The sequence below is a fragment of the Carcharhinus amblyrhynchos genome, chromosome 11 (assembly GCF_965287045.1).
Source record: "Carcharhinus amblyrhynchos chromosome 11, sCarAmb.v2.hapA, whole genome shotgun sequence".
NCBI lineage: Eukaryota > Metazoa > Chordata > Chondrichthyes > Carcharhiniformes > Carcharhinidae > Carcharhinus > Carcharhinus amblyrhynchos.
Window position 1 is genome coordinate 94,597,364 of NC_137334.1, and position 22,366 is coordinate 94,619,729.

Consider the following 22,366-nt stretch of genomic DNA (forward strand, 5'->3'; position numbering starts at 1 on the left):
ATCCTCTTCTCGCCCACTACTCTTAGCTACTCTAAACACATCCGCTTTTAACTTAACACTTTCCTTTACCTCCTTCGTTATCCACGGCTGATTATCTCTCCTCCTACGATCCTTTTTAACCATCGGAATAAATTTCTGCTGAGCACCAAGAAAGATCTCCTTAAGGATCCTCCACTGTTCCTCAGCAGACCTACTTTCCAATGCGCTCCCCCAATCAACATTTGCCAATTCCTCTCTCATCCTATCGTACTCCCCTCTGTTCAAACAAAGGACACATGTCCGGGAACCCACTTTCTCCTCCTCCATCTGCATCAGGAACTCCACCATACAATGATCACTCTTCCCAAGAGGATCCTTCACCACAAGGTCCCTAATTCTACCCGCCTCATTACATAACACCAGATCCAAGATAGCTTGGTATCTTGATAACAGCAAGGTATTTCCAAGGCAGGATGGGGAACTTGTCCTTGTTCTTCTAGATATCATCAAAACATAAGTTTAGGTATTTGGAAGTTACTGTTAAAGGAGCCTTGATGAGTTGCTGCAAGTTATCTTGTAGATGGTATACATTACTGCCGCTGTGTGTGGGAGTGAATCTTTTAAATGATTTTTGGGGACCCAATCAAGCAAGCTCCTTTTCCCTGGATGCTGTCAAGCTTCTTGAGTGGTGTTGGAGATATACTCATCTAGGATAGTATTCCTTTATATTCCAGATTTGTGTCTTGTAAATGGTGGATAGTCTTTGGGGAATTTCTTCCAGTACAGTTACAATGCTGGTTTCTACACGACAGTGTGAAAAATTGTCCAGGATTGTCCTGTATACAAAATGCAAGACAAATCCAACCTGGCCAATTGCTGTCCCATCAGTCTACTCTCGATCATCAGTAAAGTGATGGAGTGGGTCATCAACAGTGCTATACATATATTAGGAACAAGAGGGTGGCTGGAGAAAGAGTTGGTCCACTTAAGGACAAAGGAGGGAAATTATGATAGAATCAAAGGAAATGGGTGAGATCCTTAATGAGTACTTTGCATCAGTATTCACAAAGGAGAGGGGCATGTCGATTGATGGTGTCTCAGAGGGGTGTGTAAACCCTTTAGAACAAGTTATCATTATAAGGGAGGGAGTGCTAGGTGAATTAAAAATCATTAAGGTAGACAAATTCCCAGGGCCAGATGACATTTATTCCAGATTACTGAGACAGAGAGACAAGAGGTGAAATTGTTGGGCCTCTAACAGAAATCTCTGTTTCTTCATTGGCCACTGGTGAGGTCCCAGAGGGTTGGAGGATTGCCAATGTTGTTTCGTTATTTAAGAAGGGTAGCAAGGATAACCCGGATAATTATAGGCCAGTGAGTTGATGTCAATGATAGTGAAATTGCTGGAGAAGATTCTTAGGAATAGGATTATACATATTTTGAACTAAATTGTCTTGTTACTAACAGACAGCATGGTTTTGTACGAGGGAGGTCATGTCTCACTAATTTAATTGAGTTTTTTGAGAAGGTGACAAAAATGATTGATGAGGGAAGGCTGCGGATGTTGTCTACATGATTTAGTAAAGCATTTGACAAGGTCCCTCATGGCAGGCTGGTGCAAACAATTAAATCTCACGGGATCAGGGATGAACCAGCTAGATGGATTCAGAACTGGCTTGGCTATAGAAGACTGAGGATAGCGTTGGAAGAGTGTTTTTCTAAACGGAGATCTGTAACTAGTGGTGTTCAGCAGGGATCAGTGCTGGGATCTCTGCTGTTTGTAATATATATGTATATAAATGTCTTAGAAGAAAACATAGCTGGTCTGTTTAGCAAGTTCGAGGATGATACTAAGATTGGCAGAGTTGCAGATTGTGATGAAGATTGTCAGAGAGTACACCAGGATATAGATAGGCTGGAAAAATGGGCGGAAAAATGGCAGATGGAATTTAATCCGGACAAATGCGAGGTGATGCATTTTGGTAGATCTAATTCAGTTGGGAGCTATAAAATAAACGGCTGAATAATCAGGAGCATAGACACAGAGACATCTGGGAGTACTGGTCAACCAATCCTTACAAGTCACAGCACAGGTGGAAAAGGTGGTGAAGAAAGCATATGACAGGCTTGCCTTCATCAGCCAGGGCATCGAGTATAAAAGTTGGCAAATTATGTTACAGTTGTATAAAACGTTGGCTAGGCTACATTTGGAATACTGTGTTCAATTCTGGTCATTACACTGCAAGAAGGATGTGGACGCTTTGGAGAGAATGCAGAAAAGGTTTACCAGAATGTTTCCTGGTATGGAGGGCATTAGCTATGAGGAGAGATTGAATAAACTGGGATTGTTCTCTCTGACGACCTGATAGAAGCTTATAAAATTATGAGAGGTATAGAAATGACAATTACAAGGGGGCAAAAGTTCAAGATAAGGGGGGAAATGTTCAGTGGAGATGTGCGGGGGAAGGTTTTTACACAGAGAGTGGTGGAGGTCTAGAATGCACTGCCAAGTGAGGTGGTTGAGGGAGTTATATTAGCCACATTTAAGACTTATCTTGATAGGCATATGAACAAACGGGGAATAGAGGGACACAAGTGGTTGGTCTGGATAGGACAATGTGATCAGCGCAGGCTTGGAGGGCCGAAGGGCTTGTTTCTGTGCTGTAATTTTTTTGTGCTTTGTTCTTGGAGTTTCTCAGGGTAGTGTCCTAGGCCCAACCATCTTCAGCTGCTTCATCAATGACCTTCCCTCTGTCATACGGCCAGAGGTGGAAATGTTTGCTGATAATTGCGCAATATTCAGAATTATTTGCTGCTGCTCAGATACTGAAGCAGTCCATGTTCAAGTGCAACAAGATCTGGACACTATCCAGGTTTGGGCTGACAAGTGGCAGGTAACATTTGAGCCACACAAATTCCAGCCAGTAACCATCACCAATAAGAGACACTCTAATCACTGCCCTTGACATTCACAGTATTACTATCACTGAATCCCCCACTGTCAACATCCTTGGGGATACCATTGACCAGAAACTCAATTGGACTTGCCACATAAGCACAGTGGTACAAGAGCAGGTCAGAGGCTAAGAATGCTGTGGCAAGTAACCTACCTCCTGACTCCCCAAAGCCTATCCACCATCTACAAGGCATAAGTCAGGAGTGTGATGGAATACTCCTCACTGCCCTGCATGGTGCAGCTCCAACAACACTCAAGATGCTTGACACCATCTAGGTCAAAGCAGCCCGCTTGATTGGCACCACATCCACAAAAATCCAATCCCTCCACCACCAATGCTCAGTAGCAGCAGTGTGTACTATCTACAAGATGCACTGTAGCAATTCAACTAAGATCTTTAAACAGCAACTTCCAAACCCATGACCACTTCCATCTAGAAGGACAAAGGCAGCAAATACATGGGGATACCACCACCTGCAAGTTCCTCTCGCCGTCGTTTTGCAGTCGCTTGGTCAAATTCCTGGAAATCCGTCCCTCACAGCATTTTGGGTCAACCCACAGCATGTGGACTGCAACATTTCAAAAGGCAGCTCACCACTACTTTCACAAGGACATCTCGGGATGGGCAATAAATGCTGTCCACCCAGCAACACTCATGTCCCACAAATGAATTTAAAAAAAAGTACCAGGAGGTGATTAATCAGTGCAGGATTCTGGCCTCTGGCCTGCTCTTGTAGCCATTGTATTTTAATGGCTCATTCAATTCAGTTTCTGGTCATTGATAATTCCCAGTTAGTTACACTATCGAATCACAGAATTATTGCAATAGAAGTTATTTTTCTTATGGCATCATTGCTTCTTTTGCCAAGTACCAAGCACCACAGTCCAAAGATGCGCAGGTTAGGTTGATTGGCCATGCTAAAAATTGCCCTTAGTGTCCTGAGATGTGTCGGTTAGAGGGATTAGTGGGTAAATCTGTGGGGATATGAGGGTAGGGTCTGGGTGGGATTGTGGTCGGTGCGGACTCAATGGGCCAAATGGCCTCCTTCTGTACTGTAGGGATTCTATGATTCTCTGATTCTACCTTAAATCAGTGTCTTTCGGTACTCAATCCTCTGGTTTGAGTGGCACAATGGCACAGTGGTTAGGTTGATTGGCCATGCAATATTGACCCTAGTGTGAGGGGGATTCACCAGGTAAATATGTGGGGTTATGGGAATAGGGCCTGGATTGAACGTAAGAACATAAGAAATAGGAGCAGGAGTAGGCCATCTAGCCCTTCGAGCCTGCCCCACCATTCAATAAGATCATGGCTGATCTGAAGTGGATCAGTTCCACTTACCCACCTGCTCCCCACCACTTAACAGCCTGCTCCCCATTGGATTGGATAATAGATGGTGCAGGTTCGAAGGGCTGAACGGCCTCCTTCTACGCTGTCGGGATTCTACGATTTTGTGATCCTTCCACCTTTATCTATACCCTGTTCTTTCTCCATCACCCTGCTCGCTTTCATTTCCACTTTGAAAGTTCCTGTTAATCTGCTTCCATCGTCTTTTCAAATAGCACATTCCAGGTTACAAGGACTCACTGTGTAAAACTTCTCCCATCCCCTTCTAGTTCTACAGCTGATTATCTTCAATCTATATTCACCAGTGACCCCGCCTGCCACTGCAAACAATTTCTCCTTATTCACTCTCGCAAAACCATTCATGATTTTGAACATCTCCATTAAATCCCTCGTTAACCTTCTCTGCTCTGATTAGAATAATCCCACATTTACTCATCTCTTTCCATAAATAATTTCATTTAAAGATTTGGCCGCTTGTATGAGGGGGGTTAGCCACTCCTTGAAACTGTCCAAACTCCATCCTCTCCTGACCACAGCTCAGTCCTAATGGTTGGTGGCGCCCACAGAAATGAATGGGAAAAATATATGAAAAACACCATAATATGAGAATAGATTAGAATTTTACATTATCTTTGAAAGTGAGGTAGCTCAATCTAAAGCCAGAACACTAAATTTGAACAAAGGAAATTGTGATGGTATGAGGGACAATTTGGCTGAGATGGAATGGGAAAGTACTTTAAAAGATGTGATACAAAGGCAATGGATAGTCTTTAAATAATTATTACATAGTTTACAGCAACCATACATTGTTTAGAATCCCTATAGTGCAGAAGAAGGCCATTTGGCCCATCAAGTCTGCACCAGCCACAATTCCATCCAGGCCTTATTCCCATAACCCTACATATTTACCCTGCTTTTCCCCTGATATCGGGGTCAATTTACCATGGCCAAACCACCTAACCCGCACATCTTTGGACTGTGGGAGGAAACTGGAGCACCTGGAGGAAACCCACGCAGACATGGGAGAATGTGCAAACTCCACAGTGAGCCAAAGCCAGAATTGAACTTGGGTCCTTGGTGCTGTGAGGCACTTCAAGCAGAAAACCCCAAAAAGAAAAGTCAGTTAACTGTGGCTAACAAAGGAATTTAAGGATTGTATAAAATCCAAAAGAAAAGGCCTATAAAGTTACCAGAAATAGTGGTACACCTGAAGATTGGGTGGTTTTTCAAATAAAGCAAACTGATAAAGAAAGGGAGAATAGGATATGAATGTAAAATTAACAAAAAAACAAAATAACGGACAGTATAAATTTTTATATATTTTAAAAAGGAAGCATTTGACTGAAGCAAATGTGGGTCCATTACAGGCAGAGTCAGGAGAATCCATGAGCTTTGACAAAGGGTCATCTGGACTCGAAACATCAGTTCTTTCCTCTCTTTACAGATCCTGCCAGACCTGCTGAAATTTTCCAGTGCTTTCTATTTTGGTTTCAGGAGAATCCATCATAAGAGAAATGGCAGAAAAGAAAATGATTATTTTGTGTCTATTTTCACTGAGGAAGATGCAATAAATCTTCCAGAATTAGAGATCCAAGAGATTAGCGAGAATGTGGAATTGAAGGAAATTTGTATTAGCAAGAAGATGCATTGGAGAAAATGAAACTGAAGATTGATGACTCCCATGACCTGATATTCTACAACGCAGAATGTTAAAAAAGATTACTGTGGACATTCTGGATGCATTGGTGACCATGTTCCAAAATCCAGTAGATTCTGGAATGTTCCTGAAGATTCAAAGGTAGCAAATGTCGCTCCACTGTTTAACAAGAGAGGGAGAGAGAAAACAGGGAACTACAGACCTGTTAGCCTGACATAGGGAAAATGCTAGAATCTATTATAAAAAATGTGATAAATGGGCATTCAGATAGTAATGATCTCATGGGGATAATCAACATATATTTATGAATGGGAAATATTGTTTGATGAATCTGTTGGTGTTTTTGAGTTGTGACAAGCAGAGTTATTAAAGCAGAGTTAAAGATGTCGTGTACTTGGATTTTCAGAAAGCTTTTGATAAATTCCCCCACAGGAGGTTGGTTAGCATAATGAAAGTACATGTGATAGGAGACAACATACTGGCATGGATTAAGGATTAGTTAACAGGCAGAAAACAGTCGGAATAAGTGGGTCACTCTCACATTGGCAGGCTGTGACCCGTGAGGGATCATCAGTACCTGGGGCCCCAGCTAATCACAAAATGTGAGCGTAATTCTCCAGCCCTTCCTGCCAGTGAAATCTTCTGGTTCTGCTTAAATCAAATCCTGCCACAGGTTTTCCAATGCCAGCATTGGTGAGGAATGTAAATCACTGTCAACTTTGGTGGGACCAGAAAATTCTGCCGGTGGCCAATGGCGAGTCCCCTCTGCCATGCAAAACATGGTGAGGAGGGAATGAAGAATTTCACTCTATATCAATGATTTGGATGGGGATCAAATGTAATTTTATCAAGTTCACAGATAACACAGAGCTCGATGGGAGTATGTGCTGTGAGGAAGTGTAAAGTAGTTTCAAAAAGATTTGGACAAACTTAGCGAGTGAGCAACAAACATGACAGATTAAGTATAAAGTGGAAAAGCATAAAATATATTTCTTGATGTCACAAGTAGGCTGACATTAACACTGAAATGAAGTTACTGTGAAAATCCCTGAGTTGCCACATTCCGGCGCTTGTTCAGGTATAACTGAGGAAGAATTTAGCAGGGCTAATGCATCTAATCAGCCCGTCTTTCAGACTGTGGGAGGAAACGAGCATCTGGAGGAAACCCACACAGACACGGAGAGAACGTGCAGACTCCACACAGACAGTGAGCCAAGCTGGGAATCAAATCCTGGTCCCTGGCATTGTGAGACAGCAGTGCTAACCACTGGGCTGGAGGCTATCGACCTTGGTAGGAGGAACAGATGGGCAATTCTGACAAATTAGAAAGTGTAGGAACAGAATTCTCCAGCCATTCATGCCTTGCCACCACTGTAAGCGAGGACGGAGAATTTGGTGCTCAGTCAAATCTCTGTGCATTGCACTGGGACCAGAGAATCCTGCTGGCATGAACGGCCAGAGAATTCAGGCGATGGTGCACAAAGGAACCTGGGTATCCTCACCTATAAATCACTGAAAGCTAACATGCAGGCACAGCAACAATTAGAAAGACTAATGGTATTTTAGCCTTTGTCACAAGATGATTTGAATACAGGAGTAGCAAAGTCTTGCTTCGTCAACATCATTACTTTCTCAGAAGACTAGAGGAATTTGACATGTCAGCTATGATTCTCACCAACTTTTACAGATGTATCATAGAAAGCATTCTTTCTGGTTGTATCACAGCTTGGTATGGCTCCTGCTCTGTCCAAGACCGCAAGGAACTACAAAGAGTCATGAATGTAGCCCAATCCATCACTCAAATCAGCCTCCCATCCATTGACTCTGTCTACACTTCCCGCTGCCTCCATAAAGCAGCCAGCGTAATTAAGGACCCCACACACCCCAGATATTCTTTCTTCCACCTTCTTTCATCAGGAAAAAGATACAAAAGTCTGAGGTCACGTACCAACCAACTCAAGAACAGCTTCTTCCCTGCTGCTGTCAGACTTTTGAATGGACTTTACCTTGCGTTAAGTTGATCTTTCCCTACTCCCTAACTATTACTGTAACACTACATCCTGCACCCTCTCTCATTTCATAGAACATAGAACTCTAGAGCACAAACAGGCGCTTCGGCCCACAAGTTGTGCTGATCATATCCCTACCTACCAGGCCTATCTATAACCCTCAATCCTATTAAATCCCATGTACTCAACCAGAAGTCTCTTAAAAGACTCCAATGAGTTCGCCTCCACCACCACTGATGGCAGCTGATTCCACTCACTCACCACTCTCTGAGTGAAAAATTTCCTTCTCTATGAATGGTATACTTTGTCTGCGTAGCACAAGAAATAATACTTTTTCACTGAATGTTAATACATATGACAGTAATCAAATCAAATCATATCAAATCAAAATAATCTTGATTATAATGCACTGGAGTATTGTGTGCAGTTTTGGTCCCCTTATCTTAGGAAGGATATTATTGTCATAAAGGGAATGCAAACAGGTTCACCAGACATGTTCTGGGGAATGTGGAAGTGTCTTATGAAGGGAGACTGGGGAACTGGGCCTGTATTCTTGAGAGTTTAGAAGAATGATGGGTGATCTCATTGAAACCTACAAAATACCTGAAGAAATAGACAGGTTATATACAAGTAAAATGTTTCCCTTGGTTGGGGAGTCCAGAACCAGAGCGCACTACTTCAAAACAATGGGGGAAGCCGGAGGACTGAGATTCAGAGAAATTTTTTACACAGAGGATTGTTAGTCTTTGGAATTCTTGACCCTAGAGGGCTTTAGAAGTTCAGTCACTGAGTGTTTAAAACAGAGATTGACTGAATTCAAAATAGCAATAACAGAAAGGGATGCTGGGATACTGTGGGGAAAGGGCAATGAAGAGGATGATCAGCCATTATTGTTTTGAGCAGCAGAGCAGGTTCGATGGGCTGAATGACCTATGCCTGTGCCCATGCCGCAAATGCTGTCACATAAGAACATAAGAAATAGGAGCAGGAGTAGGCCATCTAGCCCTTCGAGCCTGCCCCGCCATTCAATAAGATCATGGCTGATCTGTCGTGGCTCAGTTCCACTTTCCCGCCCTCTCCCCATAACCCTTAATCCCCTCTCTTATCAAAAACCCATCAACCCGCGTCTTAAAAATATTTAGCGAGGCAGCCTGCACCACTTCAACGGGCAGAGAATTCCACAGATTCACCACCCTTTGAGTGAAGAAGTTCCTCCTCAACTCCGTTCTAAACCGCACCCCCTTTATCTTGAGGCTGTGCCCCCTAGTCCTACTGTCTTTATTGAGCGGGAAGAGTCTCTCCACCTCTATCCTATCCATCCCATTCATCATCTTATACGTCTCAATGAGATCTCCCCTCATTCTTCTAAACTCTAACGGGTACAAGCCTAGTTTATTCAGCCTCTCCTCATAGCTCAACCCCCTCAACTCCGGCATCAGCCTAGTAAACCTCCTCTGCACTCCCTCCAAGGCCAAAATATCTTTGCGCAGGTGCGGCGCCCAAAACTGCACACAGTACTCCAGCTGCGGCCTCACCAATGCCCTATACAGCTGCAGCAAGACCTCCCTACTTTTATATTCAATCCCCCTCGCTATGAAGGCCAGCATCCCATTCGCCTTCCTGACTACCTGCTGCACCTGCAAGCTGGGTTTTTGCGACTCATGCACAAGGACCCCGAGGTCCCTCTGCACCGTTGCCTGCTGCAGTTTTTCGCCACGTAAGTAATAGTCCTTCCTACCATTCTTCCTACCAAAGTGGACCACCTCACACTTGCCAACATTAAATTCCATTTGCCATTTCCTGGCCCATTCGCCCAGCCTATCTAGATCCTTCTGCAGATTCTCCACACCCTCCGCACAATTTGCCGTTCCCCGCAGTTCCAATAACATCCTGTGAGGAGAACCTTTAAGTCAAAGGGAAAGCCAGAGAGATGGACACTGAGGCAGAAGGTACATCTGAGCTGAAGTGATTCATCCGTCTGGGACATTCTCTAGGCAGCACTTTGTCAGATCCTTCCCCAAAGCAGCATTTATTGCATTATGGGTAGGAGTCTGAATTTAATTGAAGTGCCTTTCATGACCACGGGATGTCACAAAGCATTGTTACAGCTGGTGAAATATTTTTAAAGTGTAGACACTGTGGTATTCCAAGAAGCGCAGCACCCAACTTATGCACAGCAAGTTCCCATAAACAGCAATGTGGCAATAACTGGATAATCTGTTTCTTGGGGATAGTGGGGGATTGAGGATGGAGACAATAAGGCATTTTCTGATACTTGGTACATTAAGTTGAGCTTCATTCGCAGTCTGACATCAGGTGCAATATGATGGAGAGGGTTTATTTCTGTTTTAAGTCCATGATTTGTATCTCCGTCTCTTCACTCCTACCTAATCGCATCCAGGTGTGTAAATGTCATCTTTTCCTTACCTGGCCAAGTCTTGATTGAGGAAGCAGAGCTGCAGTGAGTCTGCCAATTGCTGTTGGACGAGACAGTATCGGATGAAAGCTCGTCCTTTGCCCACTGAGGTCTTCAGCTTTTGGCCACAAAGAGAAAGAGAGAGAGAGGGCATTAAGTTATTGGCTCATTACTCAGTGCACAAGAACTGCTACTTACACCAAGGTTCAGTATGCAAAAATACGCATATGGCCTCCCATGATGTATTAGGTGTGAAAGGCAACGTGTAAATGAGCCAGAAGCCCATCTTCCCTCCCCAGTTAGCTGCGCAGTCATTCAGTTGTTATGAGTGGAGCCAATTGTGAGTTATTAATGGGTTAGTCAGGATGATTGATTCCATTCAATGGGCTCTCCTGGAACCTGCTCAATCATTGTTCTTTGAGGCATAATTTAGCAGTTACTTTGACTGACCACATATTTTCTTTGCAGCTTCTCTCAGTAATTGCAGGGTTAGTTTGGGTATAGGTGGCCATAATGATGATGAAAACAGGTTGCACTACATCATGTGTGATGGACAGTTTGGCTTCTTGTATAATTTTGTGAAAGTTTATAAACTTGGAGTGTTCCCAGTTGGGAAACTATAACTGCATCGTTTCAATGAAGCCCATTCCATCAGCACCTACCTTTACTGAGTTGTTAATAAATTTCAACACATTTGTTCCACACTTGTGGTTATTCAGGACAACACAGATATAGTCCCAATAATCCTTCTGACTCCCGAAAATAGTTTTCCTCTCCTTCTGATCATACTGGGGAGAGAGAAAAATAGGGATAAATTCATCTGAAAAACAGGTACAAATAGAGAGAGACAGAACTAGTGTGAGGTAGACAGATATAGGAAGATAGAGAGACTGATGGGTGGAGAGAGATAGTGGGCATGAAGAATAAATAGAGATTGAATATGATGGATACAGAGGACGACGCAAAGGCAGAAGATAAAGAAGAGATTAAAGGCAGGAAGGTAGAATGATAATTAGATACTAATACTTCCCATTTGCCAGCACTAGTAGCCCTCACCCTGGGATTTGAGATGTCATAGAGAGAAATGATACAATTGAAAACGGGTTTGAACTGTGGATGAAATTGCAGAGTGAGGTCTCCCACCTGTAAAAGGTATTCCAGCCTCATGCACAACTTTTCGAGAACAGGGCTGGTATCAGTGATGGGCAGCTGATTCCTCTGCTGCTCTTTGCAAAGCTCTTGGATAGAATCTGTGAAACAGGACAGGGTCAGTGAGTGTTAAAGGATCTCACACAGACACAAAGGGGGCAATCTTCCCCCCAAAAAACTAAGTGCCCAACAGGCGGGAAAATGCAAGATTTTCTCGTACACTTTGTGTGTACCTAGTCAGGTGAATTTTCAGCAGTCTGTGTTTCACCCAGGGATTTAAGCTGGTAAGAGGAGGAGATGGCCAAGTGGTATTATCACTAGACTATTAATTCAGAAACTCAGCTAATATTCTGGGGACCTGGTTTCAAATCTCACCACAACAGAAGGTGGAATTTGAATTCAATTAAAAATCTAGAATTAGAAATCTACTGGTGACCATGAAACCATTGTTGGAAAAATCCATTTGGGTTCAATAATGTCTTTTAGGAAAGCAAATTTGCTGTTCTTGCCTAGTCTGGCCTACCATGCGGGCGGCACGGTAGCACAGTGGTTAGCACTGCTGTTTCACAGCTCCAGGGGCCTGTGTTTGATCCCCAGCTTGGGTCACTGCCTGTGTGGAGTTTGCGCATTCTCCTCATGTCTGTGTGGGTTTCCTCCAGGTACTCCAGTTTCCTTCCACAGTCCAAAGATGTGTGGATTAGGTTGACTGGCCATGCTAAAATTGCCCCTTAGTATCCTGAGATGCGTAGGTTAGTGGGATTAGAGGGTAAATATGTATGGATATGGGGGTAGGGCCTGGATGGGATTGTGTTTGGTGAGACTCGATGGGCCGAATGGCCTCTTTCTGTACTGTAGGGATTCTATGATTGATACATGTCGTTTCAGATCCACAGCCACCTGGTTGACTCTTAACTGCTCTCTAAGGGTAACTAGGCAATTAATGGTGGCCAGCCAGATACGCCCACGTGTCACGCAGGAAATTAAAAAAGGGGGTGAGGCCTAAATCCACCAAGTGGCCAGCATCAGTGTGCTGAGCAGGCCACTGCTTATATGCTGGTCTATGAGTAGACCATAGAATCCCTACAGTGCAGAAGGAGGCCATTCAGCCCATCGAGTTGGCACCGGCCACAATTCCACTCAGGCCCACTTCTTGTAACCCCACATATTTACTTTGCTAATTCCCCTGACGCTAGGGTCAATTTAGCATGTCCAATCAACCTAACCCGTACACACATCTTTGGACTATGGAGGAAACGGGAGCAGGCAGAGGAAACTCACACAGACATGGGGAGAATTTGCAAACTCCACACAGAAAGTGACCCAAGCCAGGAATCCAACCCGAGCCCCTGGTGCTATGAGGCAGCAGTGCTAACCATTGATTTCCAGTGTGAGACTGATAATGCCATTAAAAATGACTCAGGAAAGTCGTGACCGGCTGGATGCCAATTGCGAATCCTAGCCCACTGCGCTACTGGAGCAGGGCAGCAGGCTGGGAAAATGGGGCCCATCAAGTCAATGAGTATTAGTGGGTCTGACACAAAGACAACATCAGTATGGACAGGGTGAGTAGGGAGCAGCTATTCGCCTTGGTGGAGGGATTAATCACAAAGAGTTTTAGGGTAAGGGGCAGGAGATTCAGAGGGAATTTGAGAAAACATTTTTTCACTCAGAGGGTGGTGGGAATCTGGAATGTACTGCCTGGGAAGGTAGTGGAGGCTGTAAACTTTATAACTTTGATAAAATATTTAAATGAGTAGTTATTGCTGATGCAGACTCCATGGGCCAGAGGGCCTTTTCTGCGCTCTTTGACTGTTTGCCTCTAGGTCAGTGTGTGTTAATAGGTCTCACACAGACATGACTGGGGTAAAAGTTGAAAAGGTAGGATTGTGAACTAAATTGTCTTACCATGAAGATCTTTGATCACCTTTAGGAGCTGACTATCAGTGTCTCCTGCCATTTTGCTCAGCAGAACCCTCCGTAACCTGCAGCGAAGGACTGATCTGTTATTGAGTTGGATAACAAAACATTCACTTAATAGATCTTCATATCTCACTGAGTAAATACTTTCACTTCAACTCCCTCCTTTTTTTTGCCAATTACCTTAAGTCCTTATATAAGCAAATTACTGTGGATGCTGGAATCTGAAACCAAAAGAGAAAACATTGGAAAATCTCACCCAGTCTGGCAGCATCTGTAAGGAGAGAGAAGAGCTGATGTTTCAAGTCCAGATGATCTTTGTCAAAGCTTTGTCAAAGGGTTATCGAGACTCGAAACATCAGCTTTCTTCTCTCCTTACAGATGCTGCCAGACCTGCTGAGATTTTCCAGCATTTTCTCTTTTGGTATCTTAAATCTGTGCCCTCTGCTTACTGACCATCTTGCCACTTGAAACAGTTTCTGCTTATTTACTTTGAATGTTCCTTGATCTCCTCACGGCATTGCCACCTTTTGCTGCCAGACATCCAATAAAACAAAGCTCATTTCCAAGCTCCAGCGCCTTCAGAAAACCACCAGTTCCAAAATCAACTAGATGGCATCGCAATTCTGTCCACTTGGACCCTGCACCCTCACATACGATAATTGTGATGAGGTTTAATAGAACCACCGGAGCCCTTGCTTTCCTTGTTCAGGGATCCCTGACATGGATGAGATAGAGAGTGATAAGATCCCTCAGCAATTACCCAAAATAATTGTGGGGGAATTCTAAATAAATTTTCTCTTTGAGGGTCAAGGCAATGGCTGTAATTTAAGGAGTAAAGAAGGGAGTAGATGGGACCACGAGGCCAACTGGTGTTCCAGCTCTCAATCCAATGCTGTTGGAAAGATGGGAATTCATGATCTTGGGAATGCTGTAACCTCGAACAGGTCCCCTCAGATGCCACTGTCCATATAAGGAGCGCCACACCATAAGTTCTTGAGGGCAGAGTCCTTGTCAGGGGAGTGAGCAGTGTATCCAGAATTGGAGCCAATGGGCCTGAAAATTTCAGCCAGTGTACCCCGAATGCAGGAGATCCCCCCACAACTACTGGACTCCAACACCATCCCAGTATTTACAAAAACCATAAGACTCATTTCCCCACTCCCTGGAGTTCTTTTAGACCCTGATACCATCACCAGTGCTGCCAAATTGCCATCTCCTGAGACTCTCTGCAGGCCATCTCCCCCCGCCCCCCGCCGGCCCACCCCCACATACTGCTCCCGCTCCCCACTAACTGCTAACCTCCCTAATAAACTGCTAACCTCCACCCACCTGCCTGTCCCTTTCCACCGCTCAGGAATCAAATCCACCAGTCTAGTTAAACATGGTCTCCTTCCGTACAGGGTAGCAGAACCAGAGAATTTGTTCCATCATTGTCAAAACCCAGTCCATCCCTGGTATAGCCCATAACCTCCTCATTACATCTGGGTCCTAGCAGTCAGCAACATATTACTTGTGAACTTTATATCAATGTACAATAGAATCATATACAGTTTTATAGCACAGGAACGGATCATTTGGATCATTTGCTCCAGGGTGCTGTTTCTGTTCTAAACAAATCTCCTTCCATTCTGTTTCATATCACCCTATCAGTATATCCTTGTATTCAATTCCTTTCTTCCTAATGTGTTTATCCAGCTTCCCCTTAAATATACCAATACTATTTGCCTCAACCACTCCCTTTAGTAGCGAGTTCCGTATTCTCACCACTCTCTGGGTCAAGAAGTTTGTCCTGAATTCCCCTATTGAATTTCTATTTACAATCTCTAGTTTCAACTTCCCCCACAAGTGGAAACATCTTTTCGATGACAATCTTACCATACCCTCCAGAATTACAAAGACTTCCAAAGATCATCTCTCAAGATTATCAAGGGGATTTTCCCAGTAACTTCATTGCAGTGATGTTGTAAGCCTACTCTGAGTCATACTTTAATAGCTAAGTTCTGTCTGGTCAAATTCTCCCCAGATATTGCAATGCCAAACAACTAGATTTAGTGACTATCCCAGAGTGTGTCATCAACAGCATGCCAACAACAATTAGTACTTGGAAAAGAGGATGACTCCAAGCTTCACAGGAAAATCGTGGCCTTTTTTGTCCAAGGCACCGCCCCAACTTCCCCCCGCATGAGGCACTTTGGTAACAATTTGGTAATTGTTGTGGATAATTTGGAGGGATGTCAGAAGTTGCAGCGTGACATAGATAGGATGCAAGACTGGGCGGAGAAGTGGCAGATGGACTTCAATGCGGATAAATGTGTAGTGGTCCATTTTGGCAGGTCCAATGGGATGAAGGAGTACAATATCAAGGGTAGGACTCTTAGCAGTGTTGAGGAGCAGAAGGACCTTGGGGTCTGGGTCCATAAGACTCTTAAATCAGCCTCGCAGATGGAGGAGGTGGTCAAGAAGGTGTGCTAGCCTTCATTAATCGAGGGATTGAGTTTAGGAGTTGGGAGGTAATGCTGCAACTTTATAAGACCCTTGTCAGACCTCACTTGGAGTACTGTGCGCAGTTCTAGTTGCCTCACTACAGGAAGGATGTGGAAGCTATTGAGAGGGTGCAAAGGAGATTTACAAGGATGTTGACTGGATTGGAAGGCATGCCTTATGAAGATAGGTTGAGGGACCTAGGTCTCTTCCCCCTGGAGAGACGAAGCTTGAGAGGCGACCTGATAGAGGTTTATAATAGATAGGGTGGATTCTCGGAGGCTATTTCCCAGGGCTGAAATGGTCGCTACGAGAGGACACAGGTTTAAGGTGCTGGGGAGCAGGTACAGAGGAGATGTCAGGGGATGGTCCCTGCATTTGAGAAAGGATATATTGGCCTTGGAGAGAGTACAGAGAAGGTTCACCAAGCTGATACCAGAGATGAGGGGGTTAGCTTATGAAGAGATTGAGTAGACTGGGTCTGTACTTGTTAGAGTTTAGAAGGCTGAGGGGGGATCTTATAGAGACTTACAAGATAATGAAGGGGGTAGATAGGGTAGAGGTAGAGAGATTCTTCCCGCTTAGAAAGGATAGCTGAGCTAGAGGGCACAGCCTCAAAATAAGGGGGGGCAGTTTAGAATGGAGTTGAGGAGGAACTTCTTCACTCAAAGGGCGGTGAATCTCTGGAATTCTCTGCACATTGAAGTGGTGGAGGCTACCTCACTGAATATATTTAAGTCACGGGTAGATGGATTTCTGATAGACAAGGGAATTAAGGGTTATGGGGAGAAAGCGGGAAAGTGGAACTGATCCACTTCAGGTCAGCCATGATCTTATTAAATGGCAGGGCAGACTCAAGGGACTAGATGGCCTGCTCCTACTCCTATTTCTTATGTTCTTATGTAAGTTTTTCAGTCAGAGGGTGGTAAGTGAGTGGAATCGGCTGCCATCGGTAGTGGTAGAGGCAAACTCGCTGGGGTCTTTTAAAAGACTTCTGGATGAGTACATGGGATTTAATGGGATTGAGAGTTATAGATAGTTCTATGGCCTGGTAGGTATGGATATGATCGGTGCAACTTGTGGGCCGAAGGGCCTGTTTGTGCTGTAGTGTTCTATGTTCTATGTAACTCCATCATCCGCATTGTTACCTGCCAACTGGAAGTGGACCAGTGATTTTTGAATGAGACCTGGGCGTTTATATCTCAGGCCTAATACCTAGCCCAGTGTGTGAGATCCGCACTCAAATGTTTAGGGTTAAAACTGACCCTAACAGTGCCACTCTTACTTTTTCTATCTGAATGTTTCAGAAGAGGAAATGAGGTTAATGACATTTTAGCGTTAGTGATTATCAGGCATTGCTGTATCTCCCTGGATGCTGCCACTCCAGTGGCTGCACATTGGCTGCTTAAAGTAATGTCTGTCCACAGTAATTTTTGGGTAAATGTTGATGTGATACAGGTATCACGGGCCTGAAAATATTCCGAACATCTACACCAGCTCTTGCCAATTCTCTGCAACTAGGTAATCATCAAAGAAGGAAAGAAACCTTCATTTCTTTAGTACCTTTCACAACCCTAGGACACCCCAAGTGCTTTGCAGCAAATCATATACATGTTGAAATGCAGTCACTATTCTAATGTCATTATCATGGGGGATTTTAATCTACATATCAATTGGCTAAACCAGGTCGGTCAATGCAATCTTGAGGAGGAGTTCAGAGAAAGTATCTGCGATAACTTTGTTAAACGGTATGTAGTGGAACCTATGAGGGAGCAAGCTATCCTAGATCTGGTCCTGTGTAATAAGAGAGGAATAATTAATGATCTTACAGTTAGGGATTCTCTCGGAAGAAGCGATCATAGTATGGTTGCATTTAAAATATAGATGGACAGTGAGAAGGTAAAACCCAATATCAGTGTCTTGTGCTTAAACAAAGGAGATACAAAGAGATAAGTGAGGCATTGACTGAGGTAGACTGGGAGCAAACATTTTATGGTGGGACAACTGAGGAACAGTGGAGGACCTTCAAAGCGATCTTTCACAGTGCTCAGCAGAAGTATATACCAGTGATAAGGAAGGACTGTAGAAAAAGAGATAATCAGCCATGGATATCTAAGGAAATAAAGGAGGGTATCAAATTGAAAGAAAATGCATACAAAGTGACAAAGATTAGTGGGAACCTAGAGAATTGGGGAATCTTTAAAGGTCAGCAGAAAGCCACAAAAAATGCTATAAAGAAAAGTAAGATGGATTATGAGAGTAAACTAGCTCAGAATATAAAAACAGATAGCAAAAGTTTCTACAAATATATAAAATGAAAAAGAGTGGCTAAAGTAAACATTGGTCTTTAGAGGACGAGAAGGGGAATGTAGTAACTGGAAATGAGAAAATGGCTGAGGCATTGAACAGGTATTTTGTGTTGGTTTTCACAGTGGAAGACACAAATAACATGCCAAAAATTGATGACAGGAAGGCTATGGCAAGTAAGGACCTAGAAACTATCATTATCATGAAAGAGGTAGTGTTGGGCAAGCTAATGAGGCTAAAGGTAGACATGTCTCCTGGCCCTGATGGAATGCATCCCAGCGTACTAAAAGAGATGATGGGAGAAATAGCAAATGCACCAGTGGTAATGCGGGCAGCACAGTGGCACAATGGTTAGCATTGCTTCCTCATGGTGCCAGGACCCCAGGTTTGATTCCTGGCTTGGGTCATTGTCTGTGTGGAGTCTGCATGTTCTCCCTGTGTCTGTGTGGGTTTCCTCTGGATGCTCCGGTTCCCTCCCACAGTCTGAAAGATGTGCTGGTTAGGTGCATTGACCCGAACAGGTGCTCAAGTGTAACAACTAGGAGAATTTCACAGTAACTTCATTGCAGTGTTAATGTAAGCCCTATTTGTGACTAATAAATAAACTTTATTTTTACTATACTTTACCAAAATTCATTGGACTCTGGAGTGGTTCTTGCAGATTGGAAAACAGAAAATGTGGCACCACTGTTTGAAAAAAGAGGTAGACAAAAGGCAGGTAACTATAGGCCAATTAGCTTAACTTCTGTAGTCGGGAAAATGCTTGAATCTATCAGCAAGGAAGAAATAGTGAGATATCTGGATATAAATTGTCTCAATGGTAAGACGCAGCATGGTTTCATGAAGGGCAGGTCATGTTTGACTAATTTGGTGGAATTCTTTGAGGACATTTCATGTGCAGTGGACAATGGGGAAACTGTTGATGTGGTGTATCTGGATTTCCAGAAGGCATTTGACAAGGTGCCGCACCAAAGACTGCTACAGAAGATAAAGGTGCATGGTGTTGCGAGTAATGTATTAGCATGGATAGAGGATTGGTGAACTAACAGAAAGCAAAGTGTGGGAGTAAATGAGTGTTTTTCTGGTTGGCGATCAGTGACAAGTTGTGTGCCTCAGGGACCAGTGTTGGGACTGCAATTGTTAATGATTTACATAGATGATTTGAAGTTGGAGACCAAGTGTAGTGTGTCAAAATTCGCAGGTGACACGAAGATGAGTGGCAGAGCAAAGTGTGCAGAGGCTGAAAGTCTGCAAAGGGATATAGATACGCTAAGTGAATGGGTGAGGGTCTGGCAGATGGAGTACAATGTTGGTAAATATGAGGTCATCCATTTTGGTAGGAATAACAGCAAAATGGGCTATTACTTAAATAGTAAAAAATTGCAGCATGCCGCTGTGCAGAGGGATCTGGGTGTCCTTGTGCAAGAATCACCAGGAGTTGGTTTGCAGGTGCAGCAGGTAATTAAGAAGGCAAATGAAATGTTGTCCTTCATTGCCAGAGGGATGGAGTTTAAAAACAGCGAGGTTATGTTGCAGCTGTATAAGGTGCTGGTGAGGCCATACCTAGAGTACTGTGTACAGTTTTGGTCTCCTTACTTGAGAAAGGATATACTGGCACTGGAGGGAATGCAGAGGAGATTCACTAAGTTAATTCTGGAGTTGAGAGTTGGTTTATGAGGAGAGACTGAGTAGACTGGGGCTATACTCATTGGAATTCAGAAGAATGAGGGGAGACCTTATAGAAATGAATAAGATTATGAAGGGAGTAGATAAGATAGAAGCAGGGAAGTTGTTTCCACTGGTGGGCGAAACTAGAACTGGGGGGCATGGCCTCAAAATAAGGGGGAAGCAGATTTAGGATTGAGTTGAGGAGGAACTTCTTCACACAAAGTGTTGTGAATCTGTGGACTTCCCTGCCCAGTGAAGCAGTTGAGGCTACCTCATTGAACGTTTTTAAGGCAAAGGTAGATAGATATTTGAACAGTAAAGGAATTAAGGGTTACAGGAGCAGGTGGGTAAGTGGAACTGAGTCCACAAAAAGATCAGCCATGATCTTATTGAATGGCAGAGCAGGCTCGAGGGGCCAGATGGTCGACTCCTACTCCTAGTTCTTAAGTTCTTATGTTCTTGTGAAAAGAAAGCACATTTTTGCACAGAGAGATCCCACAAACAGCAATGTGATAATGACCAGATAATCTACTGTTAGTGACTTTGCGGAGAAATATTGGTCAGGTCATCAACGAAAGCTCCCCTGCTCTTAACAAAATACTGGTCAGCAGATTTTTCACCTCCATGTGGGAGGGAGGTGGGATCTCAGTTTAACATCTCATCTAATGTGCGGTATTTAAACTATAAACATCTTACACTCCAAATTTGTACAATATTAATTCTGAATACTGTCTTTGGTTCAATCTGGCAAATTTCAAGAATAATTTGAAGGGTTATTGTCTTTATGATATTGATTCTAAGCTAAAATAGCTGATGTTTACTCAGTTGATTGAAATGGTTAGGATTGGGATTAATATTTTGATAGACGAACAGAATTTCCAGAAGAGAAAAATGTCACAGGCCCCTAGAAAGTCATCTGTTCAAAGCATCAGTGCAAAAGGATAAACATTTCACTGTGACATTCATTCCTGGAATTTCTGGAGAACCAGTGAATGTGATTTTTTTTAGACTTTCAGAAGGTTTTTAACAAGGTCTCACATAGCAGGCTACTATATAAGTTGAAGCATATGGGATTGCAGGTAATGTCTTGAGATGGATAGAAAGCTGGTTTCACAGATAGGAAGCAAAGAGTTGGCATAAATGTGTCATTTTCTGATTGGCAGTCAATGGGTTCTGCAGGGATCTGTGCCAGGATCCCAATTATTCACATTATATATTAATGATTTGGAAGAGGGAACTGAATGTAATATCTCCAAATCTGCAGATGATACAAAGTTGGGTGGGAGGGTGAGCTGTGAGGAGGATGCAGAGATGCTTCATTGTGATTTGGACAGGCTGAATATATGGGCATATGTAATGACAGATGCAGTAAAATGTGGATAAATGTGAGGTTATCCACCTTGATAACAATAATAGGAAGACAGTTGAGAGAGTTGGTTTATGACAGATTTATTATTTGAATATCCACCTCTCTCAAAGAGGTGGATACTCAACGAGACCTTGGAGTCCTCATGCATTAGTCACTGAAAGTAAGTGCATAGGTACAGCTGGCAGTAAAGAAGGCAAATGGTATGTTGGCCTTCATAGTGAGAGGATTTGAGTATAGGATTCAGAAGGTTTTGCTGCAATTATCTAGGGCATTGGTGAGGCCACATCTGGAATATTGTGTGCAAATTTGGTGTCCTTACCTGATGAAGGATGTCCTTGCTACAGAGGGAGTAGAGTGAAGGTTTACCAGGCTGATTCCTGAGGTGACAGGTCTGTCAAATAATCCTAAACTAAGTCGTTTAGGATTATACTCACTAGAGTTTAGAAGAGTGAGAGGGAATCTCATAGAAACTTATAAAGTTCTAACAGGGTTAGACTGGGTGGATTCAGAAAGAATATTCCCAATGGTGGGGGAGTCCAGAACTCGGGGGTCATAGTTTGAGGACAAGGGGTAGCACAATGGCACAGCAGTTAACACTGCTGCCTCACAGCGCCAGGGACCCAGGTTCGATTCTGGCCTTGGGTCATTGTCTGTGCAGAGTCTGCATGTTCTCCTTGTGTTTGCATGAGTTTCCTCCGGATACTCCAGTTTCCTCCCACAGTCCAAATGACATGTTAGCCATGAAAAATTCTCCCTCAGTGTACCTGAACAGGTGCCAGAGTGTGGGGACTAATGCCTGAAGATTGGAGGGTGGCAAATGTTGTACCTTTGTTTAAAAAGGGCTGCAGGGAAAAGCCTGGAAACTACAGGCCAGTGAGTCTCACATCTGTGGTGGATAAGTTGTTGGAAAGTATTTTGAGAGACAGGACCTACAGACATTTAGAGATGCAAGGACTGAGTAGGGACAGTCAGCATGGCTTTGTGAGTGGAAAATCATGTCTCACAAATTTCATTAAGTTTTTTGAATGGGTAACCAAGAAAGTAGATGAGGGCAGTGCAGTTGATGTTGTCTACATGGACTTTAGCAAAGCCTTTGACAAGGTACAA

At 43.5% G+C, this 22,366-nt stretch overlaps 1 protein-coding gene across 5 annotated transcripts in view; it reads right to left on the reverse strand.

Annotated features, from left to right (window-relative positions):
- LOC145350364 (uncharacterized) overlaps positions 1 to 22,366 on the reverse strand; it is a 57,557-nt gene that overhangs the window by 30,306 nt on the left and 4,885 nt on the right. For 3 of the 5 annotated variants that reach the window (XM_080199607.1, XM_080199605.1, XM_080199604.1), the window contains exons 3-6: positions 13,420 to 13,496; positions 11,509 to 11,615; positions 11,028 to 11,153; positions 10,377 to 10,483 (exon numbers count right to left, since the gene is read on the reverse strand). In XM_080199607.1, the coding sequence (XP_080055733.1) occupies positions 10,377 to 10,483; positions 11,028 to 11,153; positions 11,509 to 11,615; positions 13,420 to 13,471 (392 nt within the window). In that variant the 5' untranslated portion in view covers positions 13,472 to 13,496. Of the gene's footprint in view, positions 1 to 10,376; positions 10,484 to 11,027; positions 11,154 to 11,508; positions 11,616 to 13,419; positions 13,515 to 22,366 lie in introns of all 5 variants that reach the window. The other 2 variants (XM_080199609.1, XM_080199608.1) reach the window with 2 other exon arrangements.